The sequence below is a fragment of the Embiotoca jacksoni genome, unplaced genomic scaffold, assembly GCF_022577435.1.
Source record: "Embiotoca jacksoni isolate LCO1_2020_lvr unplaced genomic scaffold, fEmbJac1.0.p SCAF_2, whole genome shotgun sequence".
NCBI classification, from domain to species: Eukaryota; Metazoa; Chordata; class Actinopteri; family Embiotocidae; genus Embiotoca; species Embiotoca jacksoni.
In genome coordinates this window covers 14803074-14817485 of record NW_027185340.1, presented here as the reverse complement: position 1 = coordinate 14817485, position 14412 = coordinate 14803074, and the positions used below count along the sequence as shown (strand labels likewise).

The 14412-nt window shown below is 36.6% G+C and overlaps 1 protein-coding gene across 7 annotated transcripts in view; it reads left to right on the top strand.

Moving 5' to 3' along the window:
• lrp1bb (low density lipoprotein receptor-related protein 1Bb) overlaps positions 1-8998 on the top strand; it is a 257657-nt gene extending 248659 nt beyond the window's left edge. For 5 of the 7 annotated variants that reach the window (XM_069154744.1, XM_069154740.1, XM_069154738.1 and 2 more), the window contains 6 exons: positions 2142-2255; positions 4423-4499; positions 5153-5243; positions 5585-5735; positions 6847-6921; positions 7789-8998. In XM_069154744.1, coding sequence (XP_069010845.1) covers positions 2142-2255; positions 4423-4499; positions 5153-5243; positions 5585-5735; positions 6847-6921; positions 7789-7929 — 649 coding nt within the window. In that variant the 3' untranslated portion in view covers positions 7930-8998. The remainder of the gene's footprint in view (positions 1-2141; positions 2256-4422; positions 4500-5152; positions 5244-5584; positions 5736-6846; positions 6922-7788) is intronic. The other 2 variants (XM_069154743.1, XM_069154741.1) reach the window with 2 other exon arrangements.
• The last annotated feature ends 5414 nt before the right edge of the window (positions 8999-14412 follow it).

The following is a 14412-nucleotide window of genomic DNA, read 5'->3' as shown; positions in this document are numbered from 1 at the left end:
CTGCATATCACACTGTTCCTCCTTGCAGTTAAGAGCTAATGTCAGGCTGTGTGATTCTCTTTAGGAGTAGGTTTTTAGAAGTTTTCTCTCAAAATGAAAAATCAGAGTTATGTGTGAGTAGCTGAACATGCCATGCTACTCAAAAACTTGTATCAGACAAAAGCTTGACAGGCACACGTGAAGGGATCATTCTCAAAGGGCTGCCAATAAATTAATAGCTCCTCTGCTCTAATCACATGCACTGCTGTGCTAAAAAAAAATCTGTCCAAGGAGGAAATTGGAAATCCATTTGAAAAGCCAACTCTCTATTTTTTTATTTTTTTAAATGCCCATTGTCCAGTGTAGTTAAATTGAAATGTACGGTCACCACTCACAAATTCCAGGGGATAGAATCGATTTCTATGCAAATGACTCCATCTTATTCGATGAGGTTAACAGGTCCTGATAATGCGGTTTATTATTTGGTGCAAAGACCAGAGATTATGTGAGATGATGGATATGTCGGAGTCAAGAAATCATAATGTTTGACCTTAATACTCTGAGTAAATGTATATTTCAAAAAGACTTCCCAAAGCAAAACCCTTGCAGGGTAAAACTGCTTCAATTGTCATTATAATTCTTGCATTGGTCACCTAAATAACAGCTTCGCGAGATTTTAGAAATATTATACCTCAGCACTGCAGGGAAGCATTGAAATATTCTTGAAAAGCCCTAATATAATATTGTTGTTTTTTTTTCTTTGCAGCCCACAAAATGTGTTATTTCAGCCATTGTGTTGGCCAGTTAGATAAGTGAACTTCATCAGTAAGATGAAAACTAACACAGTATATTTATAAGCATTAGTTTCCTCAGCTGACTTTGGACTGAATGTGCATGATATCAGGGGTATGTATTCTTGATGTAACACAATGACACTTAGACTCTTTCTGCAATTCAATCTCTAAATAATATTCAGACAAACTAAGTGAGGTTTATGGTATCCAGGAGAGTTCAGGTTAACTAGGTCCCATATTCTCAAATGAAATGACATAATTGAGTTTTATTGTTAGAGTCAGTGGTTAAAGTCACAGCTGTCCAGATGCAAAGGATTTTGCTCACTTGATTACTGTATTGATCATTTCTCTGTAAAGTCGACACAAAGCAGGATGTTTTTGCTCACATTTTTAACTAGATACTGTACATTTAGTATTACTATATGTTTTTTTGTACAGGTTTACTATTCTAGCAAGTCACTAAATGTTTAACTAGCGGTTGCAAAACTCCATCATAATCACAGATATATCCTACAGCGTTCGCTCCCCTCCGTCCTGCTGTTATTAGAAATGAATGAGCTGACCACGGCTTTTCGACTCGTTCATGAACTTGACTCTCCTGGCAAGCTTTAACATTTAGGGCTTATAAAAAACATTAATAACAAATTTAAAAAAAAAGATATTGGATTATTTAGTGTTTTTTTTAAAAAAACTACTATCTTAGTAAAAGCATGAAGTGAGTCAAATTAAACTTTTCCCTTTGGCTCTGTATTAACACACGTTTTATTTATTCTCCAAACGCTTGTGGTTGTGGTTGTCGATCAATTTAAGTACAAGGCATTAAAAGACAACATTATAGTATTTCTGCATTTTGTGTTTCTCTGTATAGCATGTGACATTTACTGCACAGAAACTTTTTAAATGCACATGTATGATTGTATTTTTAGAACATAAAATGCATTCTGATATTTTGAACATATTAGCCACCTCTAACTATTTGAAGTTGAGATGAAATAGAAGTATCTTATGTTGTTCTGATTTGTTTGCGAATCTATTGAGCACAATTTCTTGCTATTATTCTTGTTATTAAAATCACTTATTTTATTTCTATATAGAATATACACATTAGAGGTGACATCACTGTAACAGATTGTTCCTTTGCAGATGCCCCCCCCCTCCCCTCACCTGGTGAGCAGTGAAGTTGATTTGTGTTCATATGATTTATTTTGCTAATTTGCTTGATGCAGACACAACATTGACTGACTCCATCTTGTAACTGAAGCTGCGAAAAGGGTGTAGTGTGTCAGTCTCCATTCATCAAGGCAGCCGACAGTTCAACTATACACGTTCTCTGGGCCCTTTTATCACTCCCAACACAATGTTTTGCAGCTGCACGTCAGGGTTCAAGAACCAACGTTGTGATGAGCTGGCCAACCCCTGCGATTACTTCTGTCAGAATGAGGGGATGTGCACATTAACAGCTCTTAACAAACCACGCTGCAAGTAGGTCCCTCTCACCTCTCCAGCTGTATTCAGAGCCCCACTCACCCCCTTTGTACACACCCCCACTCCATCTGGCTCCATCTCAGCCTCCGTCCAGTACATGGACTCTTTGTCACAGTGCCTCCTTGTAGCAACTTATCATGTAATACATGCTGGAAAAAGTAATGACTCATACAAGTACCGGTAGGTGGAAAATACTAGACTGAAAGATAGTGTAATGACATTAGACATTACATACTGTACATCTGGTATTATTATTTTACTCAATTATGCTCATGGCCAGATTTCTTTTTAGGGTGATTTCTTTCATTTAAACGTTTTTAACCATTTAGTTGTGTTACTGGTGGACTTCAGTCAACGGTAAATAGTGGCTGGTTACAGTTCTGCCCTGTGACCTTTGCTTTTTCACATCTGTTCTTTGCATTTAAATATTTGGAATTTTGTAATAACTCTGACTTTAAGTAAAGTTACTTAATACTATAAGATGACTTTATTAACTGTCATTTAGTAACTTTTACTACTTTGTATTGTTATTGTTTTTTATGTATGACATTTTGAGAAATATGTTTTTTTTCTGTAGCTAATACAAAATCCAAAACTTCCTAGGAACGGCTAATATCCTGTCAACTTCATAGTGACAATGCCATTTTAACCCTTGTGTTGTCCTTGGGTCAAAATGACCCGCAGCTGTGTTCAACCAAGTTCTATTTTATTTCTATATTTTTATATTTTTTGGGGGATCATTGGTCATCATTCTTTAAAGAAACCCTCGCAGCCTCCTTGTCACCAATGATTCCAAAAAATATGAAAATAAAATAGAACTTGGTTGAACACAGCTGCAGGTCATTTTGACCCAAGGACAACAGGAGGGTTAAGAAATATTTCATTTAAATCCTGCCCATACAACTAGAGTGTAATTTTTAATCTTCTGTTTTTTAACGAATTAATGAAACACGATATAAATTATTAAATAGTGAGTTTTAAAGATGTTGGTAGGGGGATTTCGTTACACAATACGTTATATAATACAAACAATTGTATTCCCCAAAATATTGGACCTCAAATTATTTTTGTTGTGAGGGATAAGGCTAGCAGCAGCTGCAGTTCAGATGTTTCTTATTTGTTCCTATTAAACGAACATCCTTTACTTTGAGCTTTGACTATGTTGACTTCACTTGTCAGCAGGTTTTAGCTGATGTGGCTCTTATTACATTATAAGTTGCTGCATGATTCTGCTCCTTTGTGGCCCCTTACTGCCACCCATTCACCCATCTCATGCAGTCGTCACCCTGCACACAGGAACCGAGGGGAAATTAAAAACATGACACTGTCTATGTGATGTGGGCATCAGTCTGTGCATTTGCAACCTGTGCATGATGGCAAGCTAAATATGTCCGTTATCGACTGGTCATTACGTATGCGTCTTAATTTACCGGCCCGAACATCATCATCACGAGTTGGTGTTTAACTTCAATGTCTTTAACACAGATTAATAGTATTCCTTCATTCTTGGGAGTATTTTCTTGGTTTATGCTTCCCGAAGGAGCTGAAACTCCACGATGCCCCCAATTTTCCATTAAAATTCATGTCATTGTGACATTTCGTCCTACAAAGGCGTGATTCATTTCTCGTATGTATGGGGCTGCATTCTTATTTTTGATAGCCTGATGTTCTGATTCTGAGAGTGCATGTAATTTAGAATAATTTCATTCTGTCATCACCTTGCCGCACACACCAGATCACTCATGCTTTACAGACCCATCTGCGTCAGTCGTGTGAAATTAGATATCACCTCTTCTAACAAGGGTCATACATCACGCCCATCGGATCCCATTGGAACTCAAATGAGATGACGACTTGTTGTCCCGCTGTCATCCTTTTATTTATTTTTTTATGTTTTACACACTCAATATTCCACATGTAAATTCACACTCTCTCTGTTTATGGACGCAACATGTATGTACATAGTGCTCTCTCTCTCCAGGTGGTCTTCTGTTTGTGTTGGATCAAAGCACTTCATGGCAAGATTGAATCATAATGTGTTGTATATGTGAGCCACAGTCACATCATGCCGTTGTTCATTTTGCAAAGGTGTTTTCTCAGTAGTCTGCCTCCTACAAAAAGTATGCTAATGATTGTTTATTTATACTGTCTTGACCTCCTTCAGATGCTCAGCCAACTGGGCAGGAACACAGTGTGAGAGACCCGCCCCAAAAAGCAGCAGATCAGACAATACGAGCGGAGGTGAGAACTTCAAGAAGCCTTATTATAAAACCTTCTGATTTCCTCTATGAATAAATGTATATAACGTGTCACTTATGCATCGCCCACAGTCCATTTCAGTAGAATGCAGACAGACATCTGTTTTCCCACTTTAATCATCCAGGGACTTTTACATTCAGCTTTATACTTGCTCCAACTCATGCACCACAGTTGGACTCGGTCCTGATTGACATCCTAAATAAAGAATAACTGAACTTCAGTCAACCTTGCCAATTTGCATTATTTGAACACAAAAGCCTTCACTCAGCAGATTTACCTCTCTTGAATTAGTGGAGCTGCTGATGCCAGCCCATGAAGGTTTAGTAATACGACTGTTCTGTCTTCATATACATTTTAGAAATACATTGAAACCTTCAAAGTAAAATCAGTAGAATGCAGATTTATGTTTGAGACTTCTTCTGGGACTTATTTTCTACTACGATTTTTTTTTTTTGTAGGTGTTTAAAATTATTGAAGTAATGCTGTGCAGCCCGGACAGTGTGTTCAGTAAAGGGTGTGAGAAAAGAAAACAAATGTTCTAAGGTGGCCTTTTTTTTTTTGGAGCCGTGGTCACTGTCTGAACTCATATCAGCTCTCTTTGATCATTTCCCATCTCATCTCTGTCTGTCCCCTAGGGAGCATAGCTATCATTGTGCCTCTGGTCCTGCTGGTAATCTTGATTGTGATGGTGGTAGCTGGTGTTTACATCTGCAGACGGAGGCAAAGGTACGTAAATAAAGAAATATAAACAGATTAAAAAAAAAGAAGCTTCTAAGCCGCAACATATTTATCCAATTCAATCCTATACAGCTTTGAAGATGAATAGATATATTTTCTTCGTATATAAAAGTTTGTTTGCTTATTTCAACATGTTGAGCAGAACATATGAAGTCTGCACCGAGCCTCTCGTTATTATTCAGCTTTTAGGTCTAAGCAGCAAACGTATGTACTCCAAGAATGGCAAATAGTGTGATGTGAATTGTTGTGTGGAGTCATATAGAGCTGTACAGCGTGTTGACCTGCGTGTTATGTGTCATGTTAATGATCGCTGGCTCCACACTCCTCAGGGGGAAACGTGTGCAGAGGCAGCCTATGACAAACGGAGGGATAAACGTGGAGATCGGGAACCCATCATACAACATGTATGAAGTAGACCACGACAACCATGCTGATGCAGGCAGCCTGCTGCGACCCAACTTCACACTGGACCCTCACAAGGTGAGCGTGTTGAACTTGGCGTGTGATGTGTCCTTTTTAAACAAGCTACTTTTCCTGAGATATAGTTTAATGATGTAACAAGATAAAATGATGAAGCAGTGGAAAAAGTTTCTGGCAGTAACAAGAGAACATGCCAGAATAGCTTGTTAAAACAAGAAATTAAATTAACAAAAGAGAGCCTTTTCAAGTCGTAATGAGAATGAGCCAAACCAGTAAAAAGACCAAAATCAATGTTTTAGTTTGAGTTCGAAGAAAAAAAAATAATATTTGATTTAAAAATCAGTGAAGCACATTAATTGGGACTCCACAATACTTTTTCCAGAAATATGAATTGAACTTAACTAGCAGCATATGTATTTGAAATGGTGCATATTCATTTTTGGGAATCCATTTTAAACTCATATTTATGTTGCCATGTATGTTTATATATTCTAAAGAGCCCTTGATAAATTCTACAGTGAGAAAATCTGATTTAACTGGCCTTGATTGGTGCCACTCCTTATTGCACTTACCGCCATGTTGCGGGAGCGACACTGTGTTGTCTTTAATTGCAGGATAGGACAAGTACACTAACCACCAATTCAAAACAAATTTCGAGCTTTTGGAAAATAATTTAGTGTTGTGTTCTTTGCCTTTGGTCCAATAGTTGTTATAATATGATATCTAGCATTGGGACACATCAAACGGAATTACATTAGGCTTTGTAGAGATTTTGTAAAACCTGGCTAGTGTGCATGGAAATACAACTGCCATGAACCAAGAGGGTTTTCCATCTGGCTGCTGACATATTCTATTCCTAGCTCTCAACCCCACTTACAGCATATCAAATGAATAATAACACCTTCACGAATGTTGTTATCTAGCTCACCTGCTCGAGCTTCAAGCTTAATGCTCTTGCTTCTTGTGCTGCCAACTTTGACATCTGCTATTGTGAGTCCACTCTGGCTGTATTTTTACCCGTGCTGGTTTGAATCTAAACTAGCTACTTCACTTTCTCAGTGCTCTAACATTTTCTACTTCTTACATATAGTGCAGTTTTATTTTGATTTAAATCAAAGTCAACCTACCTGAATTTACTTGATAAACAGAGATGGTGCTTGTGTTGTTGCAGGGCTGGTGTGTAAAATCCAGTGATCCTCACACCTTGGGCATCAATTCTGTGCCCAAGGAGGTAATCCCTGGACAGGTGAATTTTACAAACTTTACTAAATGTTTGCCCTCAAGAAGAAAAACAATATTTTTATACTGACTGTAGGCAAGCAGTATGCATTGTGCAGTTGTATTGCAATCATTTTAAACAAGTCAGTATTGAAATATCATTAGAATTTCAGATCAAAATTTCACTGAACAAAATTTTTAAGAATTTAGATATAACAATGTGCTTGCATGATTTTACTTTAGTAAGAATTCCCTAATATGCATGAGTCATCTTTCTTTTTTCTGGGTGAAAGTATTCTCATATTTGTACCACTCAGTCAAAACTTGGAATCAGTGAACTTTCCTCAAAGCTGCACTAATCAACTTTTTTTTTTTTTTATTTTAACTAACATTTTCTCAATTCTGCTCTCCCCTTATGTTCTATAGAGCATCTTATTCTATTTGAGCTCATATTTTTGGTAGCCCATGATAGCTTGAAAACATTGTTGTTACCGGTTTCTTATAGATGTAGCAGGCAGCTGTTTTCAGCAAACAAAGTCTAATAAACAAGCTCTACCCAATCCGCCCAGCACCAAATAGTAACTAGCTGGTAAACAGGGTGGAGATTCAAATAAATCCAAGAAGTAGTGACGACCAAAACTGAGCAAAAAAGGAGAGCGGACATTGGACTTTCAATTATTTAAATGGTAGTTATCGTCTGATGGATTGGTAAACAGGCAACTGTTTACTCACAACTTTGTAAGATATCTGAGAATGTGTTTTCTACTGCACCCAAGTGGCCAAAAGAACAACAACAAATTAAAGCAGCTTTAGGACTCTCACTGTTGTAAAGTAAGTTTCTTATAACAATTATTCATTCTTTTTCTTACCTGTATCTTCTTCCCTTTCTATCTAGCCCATAAACTACTCCAACCCGGTGTATGCAAAGATCTATATCGACGGGCAAAACTGCCGGAAGCCAGTCATCAGTATTGACGAGAGGAGAGAGCTACTCCCAAAGAAACTAGAGGGGACAATTCATGAAACCGCCGCATAGCCTAACTTTACACTTTTTACTTCTTTTTTTACCACAGTGTACAATGTATAATATGAAGGAGGAAACAAGATTTTTCTACTTCCTACGAGGCTATTAGGTTTTACTGGTTTAGCATCAGCATAACGTCCTTGTTGGTGTGCTGAAGATTTTTATTTTCCATTCACGGTTTGTTTTCTAATGTTCGTCAGAGACAAGTTATACAGCGCTATACTGTAAACTGTATGACATTGAAGTAAAGCTGCTGATTTGCAAAAACTTTATTAACACCATAAGCCACACTTGTGCACAGTTCAACCCTTAAAATGCAGTGGTAAAAATTGTACCCACATCTGTTTCTAGTTTAAGTGGAATAAGGACACTGTGTTGTGTTCATGTAGGGAATGAAGGATGGTTTGGCAAGGTTTTTCTGAACAAACGTCTCTATAGTAGAGAAGAGTTACGAAGGTTGTTTCCGAGGCTTTCCTTTTTTTTTTTAAACATGTAATGAATGGACCACGTAGCTTCACAACTGAGCAGTGAGGCTTGATGTTTTTGAGGTGTTTTTTTTTTTTTTTCTTTCTGTACTCCACGTATCCACTGAAGACCATAATATCAACATGATGTTTTCTCACACACTATGTAATTCCACAAGTCTTGTGTCTTTTCCATTCCCACGACTTTCAAGCTCCATTCACCCTGTTTCACCAGTAATATGACACATGAACTTATCTTTTGGTGAAAGAGATTGAAGCCCACCCTGAATGTTCTCCGATCCGATTGCCAGATCCTGTACTGTACACTGAAAAGACAGATACTGAATACCATATTTTTCTAGGTCTCATATGTCGACAGATGGATAGAAGATGTAGAGAAAGAAGAGATTTACCACAACTACAAAAATGGTTATTAAGAGTTATTATAAAAGACATCTGTTATTTCAGAAAAGGAAGATGATAAATATAAGAAATTTTATAATTTTGTATTTGATTTGTATGTTGTTTGGCTGCTTGTATTTTGAAGAAATGTATTAAATGTAAGTAATTTTTATATAAAATGTAAATGGATATTGAATAAAGGGGGCTTATTTCCACTTTGTGTCCTTTTCTTCGGCAAAAGCTTATCCTTCACAAAATATCAAACGGTAATACAAGTGCTCTCATCACAGGAAGTTGAGATAGGTATATTATAATTATACATTTTTTAATATTAAAGGAATTAGTGCATGCGTATTTATATCACCCTATTAAACCAGTGATCAAACTGGCAGAGTTGTTGCACATGGCCCCTGACCTGAGCAGTCAATCAGCCATGGGAGGTCTTATACCAGCTGCGCAGAGGAAGGAAGCTGATGAGAGATTATTGTTCTCCCTGTGCGAACGGGAAGGCCGGCACCATTCATTACCTGGAGGAGGGGGCACAGCGTCAGTACCACCTGCTGAATGACAATTCCGTCTCCTTTCACTTTACTTACAATGGCTGTCTCGCCACACATTTTACCTCCTTCCTCACCATAGCAACCAGAGGAGGTAGCAGCACTCCTGCCCGTTCTCCATCTATCTCTGCCATCGGCTGGATCTGCCAGAACACCACATTTCGATGATGGTACAAATAGATGCCACTGTTTCCAGCTTTCCCGGATTGTCCTCCACAGTAAACTGTTGTATCTGTAAGAAATCTGCTGTGATTAGACAGGTCAGTTCCAAAATAGAGTAATGAAAAGCGAAAGGTTCAGGGTTGATTATTTCATCGGCCAATATAAACTTCTGTATATTGTTTTGGGCAGAATTGTTTGAATCAACAAATACACCTTAAATCACAGAGACTATTTTTCAAAACATAAATTGACTTTTTTTTTTCCACATAAGAGCACTGTCTTTGGTAACATCATTCCAAGTCTCATTGAAAACATCAACTAGACACTTTATGAAAGAGTGCAAACGTAATGGATGGAGGAGGATGCCACGTTTTTAATACTTTTTCTAAATTAGTGAAAAGTACTGAGGAATTGATTTGGTGTGGGGGGCTCTGCTGTAATTTTAGTCAAGCAATCTAATCCCACTACCTACTTTAAATGAGGTGTGATTTGTTGGTACTGATAAAGATCTCTTATTTTGAACACCTAACAATCAAGTTACATTTGTATGTCTTTTTTTTTTTTTTTTAAAGAATATTGTCCCATAACACCAAAAGAGACTGTGGTCAGTAAAATTGGGAGAGTTATCAACAGTGTGTCTTATCCTGCCCACTTGAGGTTTTTTTCTGAGTTAAAAAGTTGTCCTGGATGCCTAATTACAGAATAGCTATTTTTATGACACTGGCATTTGGAGAATTTCAAGCATCTTCATTTAAAAGTAATTACATTTGTCAAAAATATCTTAAATATGTCTTGGTATAGCATGTGGTCCGAAATGTCCCCCCAAAAAAGTTGTCCATGTCCTCCAAATATAAACCCTCGTACTATTGTATGTTCATGAAAACATCATAGTACAGTATGTTGTCCAAAATGTCTTTAATATCTTGGTATACCATGGGGTCAAAATCGTAAAAAATATTGACAGAGTATACTATGTCGTCTAAAAACTCAAATGTAATGTTATCCAAAATATCATTAAAATGTCATACTATAGTATGTCATCGAAAATGTAAAAAATGTCATACTATATAGCACGTTGTGCAAAAATTTATGAAAATTTCTTATGATAGCTTGTCGTCCACAATTTGATAAAAATGTCTTGGAATAACAAGTCATCCATAATTTGATACAAATTTCATACTATAGAATGTTGTCCAAATATGTATTAAAAAGTCATACTGTAGCATGTCTTTCAAAATTTGATAAAAAACATTTCTATACTATAACATTTCATCCAAAATTTCACAAAAATGTATTACTATAAAAATTATAAAAATGTCATACTTTAGCAAGTCGTCCACAATTTGTGATATGTCGAGTATGTATGAATAGTCTGTTCTCGTAAAAAAAGTTTTTTGATGAAGAATTAAGTTTTGGTGGTTTTTATGTGCTTCTGAATAAAGTCTCAGCTTTAAAACGATGTCATAAGGGTACCCCCTTATGTGTTTTATGCCTCATTTGACGACAAGCTTTAGTATGACTTTTGTTTTAATATTTTGGGCAACATGTCATACTATGACTTTTTTTATTTTTTTTTATTTGAGACGACATACTACAGTGTGACTTTTGTTTTTGTTTTATCATATTTTGGACCACATAGTATAGGATGACTTTTTTGTCATATTTTGGACATGCTATACTTTGACTTTTTCTTCATATTTTGGACGACATTCTATAGTATATTTTGGACAATTCATTTTTAAAATTTTGGACAAGCTATAGTATAACTATTTTTTCAGACGTAAACTTTTCTTGCTTTTCAGACATAAGAGAATCCCCTTATGTTTTTTTTATTCTATAGTATGACTTTTTTTCTCATATTTGAGACAACATGCTATATTATGACTTTTTTTTCATATTTTGGACAAAAATCTATAGTATGACTTTTGTTTTCATATTTTGGACAAATGTAGTCATATAATATGACTTTTTTTTCTGATGTAAGGGTCACCCCTTACGTTTTTCATCTTTTTTGGAGGTCTTATGTTTTTCATGCATTTAGGACGTAAGGACGTAAGGATACCCCCCTTATGTTTTATGCTTTTTGGATGTATTGTGTTTTAAGCCTCATTTGATGACTTGTCGTATTACTTTTTCTTCATATTTTGGACAACATACTGCAGTATGACTTTTTATTTCATATTTTGGACAGCATACTGTGGTATGACTTATTTTTATATTATGGATAACATGCTATAGTATGACTTTTTTTTCATAGTTTGGATGACATACTAACAAATGACTTTTTGTCAACATACTAACGTATGACTTTTCATTTCATATTTTGGACGACATAGTGTGACTTTTTTTCATATTTTAGACAACATACTAACAAATTACTTTTTGTCAACATACTAACGTATGACTTTTTGTCAAACGTATGACGTTTTTTTTTCATATTTTAAACGACATGCTATAGTATGAATTTGTTGTCATATTTTGGACGACATGCTATAGATTGACTTTTTTAAAATATTTTAGATGACGTGCTTTAGTATGACTTTTTTATATTTTAGACAACATGCTATAATGTGACTTTATTATATTTTGGATGAAAAGTCATAGTCGTTCAGAATATAATTAAATAGTCATACTGTTGCATGTCATCCAAAATATGAAAAAAAAGTCATACTTTTATGTGTCTTCCAAAATATGAGTCATATTTAACAAAACATATTTTGTACGTGATATGCACTTCTCCAGTGGGAATTGAACCAATGACCTTCTCACTGACAGGCACCTGCACTAACCACTACGCCATTGTGCTTTTGATGCTGTGACTTTCTTTTGTGCCTTTGAAGACTTGCGACAGTATGACTATTTTTTTAGATTTTGGATGAGATGCAAAGGTATGACATCCTTTGGACCTGACATACATGTCTCAAGCTGGAATTGAATCAATGACCTTCTCACTGAGGGACCCAAGTAACCACAACACCATTGTGCCTGTGTTACGGTGACTTTCTTTTATGCTATAGTATGACTTTTTTTTCATAATTTGGACGACATAGTACAGTATGACTTTTTGTCATAATTTGGATGAAATGTATGACTTTTTTATATATATATATATATATATATATATATATATATATATAAAGAATAACTGAGAGAAAGTGTACTGATTGTAAATAAGTAAACATAGAGAGACCTAAAGGTATCTCTATATAAAGGTCTTATACTGATCAAGACCGCCATGTCAGCCTTAAAGGAAATGACAAAAGGTCTGATGGGCCTCTCTCTCGGCCCCCAACGTGCATCAAAAAAAGAGAAAAACACATTTGAAAACAAGACCTGAACTAAGAGATGCCTGACACTCCCCTCCCCTCACCTTGCCTATTGATTTTTTGTCTCTTTTCCACTTAGCAAGCATCACCATTCTCCTGCATAAACATCAGAAAAACCCAGAGGGCTCATCTCTTGGACAGAATCAATAACAGCAGGAGTCGTATTCACATTATAAACAACAAGTCCTGCATACTCATGCTATAGCCAGCACGAAGGAAAGCTGCTTATCGCTCCATGTGTGGTGAGTGGGAGAGAGACTTTACAAAAGACAGACGGGAACTACAACTAATCGAGGAAGAATGGGCTGATTGAAACTGCTACAAACTCCCCTCTGGTAAGTATTGTTAATAACATCTTAATTCTGGCATTGCTGGTTTGAGTTTGAACAAAGTTAACTCTTTCTATTACAAGTTTATAGGGAAATGTGTAGGGTATAAATGACTGCATGAGTACAATTATGCTCACAATTAGAAAATGCATGTTAGAATAAGCTGTGCAGACAGCCATGCAAGCAGCTCTGTTAAACTGAGGGCACAATACCAAACCTGCTCAGAATTATTGGCACCAATCTGATGAATTTAGATAAATTTACAAATAGACTCACCTGTGGTTCATTTTCAGCGTTCACATGATGTGAATTAACCAATGAATGAAGGGTTTACTGCATAAAAAAGAGGTTGGTTGTTTTAGGATCATTTTTCAGCATGGTAAAGACAAGAGAGGTGTCTGAAAGCATCAGCACACTATCATCAAAAAACATAAATCCCACAGGCTACAAAGCAATCGCCGAAGAGCTTAAAGTCCCTGTTTCAGCAGATTGTAATGTTATCAAGAAGGTTCTCAGTCGTAAAACTGTTAAGCCAACTCCAGGATATGGTGCTAAGAAGAACCTCAATGAGAGGAGACTGTAAATGTTGGTGTGGAATGTGGGAAAAAAAAAACCCACAAAGGAGATCGAAAGAGCTTCAGGCTAACCTGAAGCAATGTGGATGGGTGGTTTCAGCCCGTACCATACACCGCACACTAAACCAAGTGGGGTACCATGAGTGAAGGCCAAAGAGGACTCAACCATTGAAAGACAGACACAAAAAGTTATATATTATGTTTAAGATAATGTGCCGATGAAACCAAAGTAGAGCTCTTTGCTGTGCAGTTTGTTTATAGGCGATCAAATGAAGCCCGTGAGAAAAAAGAGCACCCTACTGACAGGAAAAACATGGTGGAGGCTCTATCATGCTGCGGGGCTGTGTTGCTGCCTCTAGTACTGGAGGCATTTGTATCAAAAGGATGGTAAAACCAGAATATTACCAAGGTATTTCGGAGCCAACTGTGTTAACCTGTGTCAGAAACGTTGGCTACAGGACAACAAACCAAAGCACACATTCAGCAGCACAAAAGAATGGTTGAAAAGGCACTGATGAGCAGTTTTAAAATGGCCAGCAAGATGTCTTGACCTAAATCCCACTCAAAACCTTTGGAGAGGGCTGAAATCTGCCAAAGCATAAATGACTGCAAACTCAGAAGGCCTTGAACACATAGCAATGGAAGAGTGGCAGAAAATAGCAGCTGAAAGCTGCAAGAAG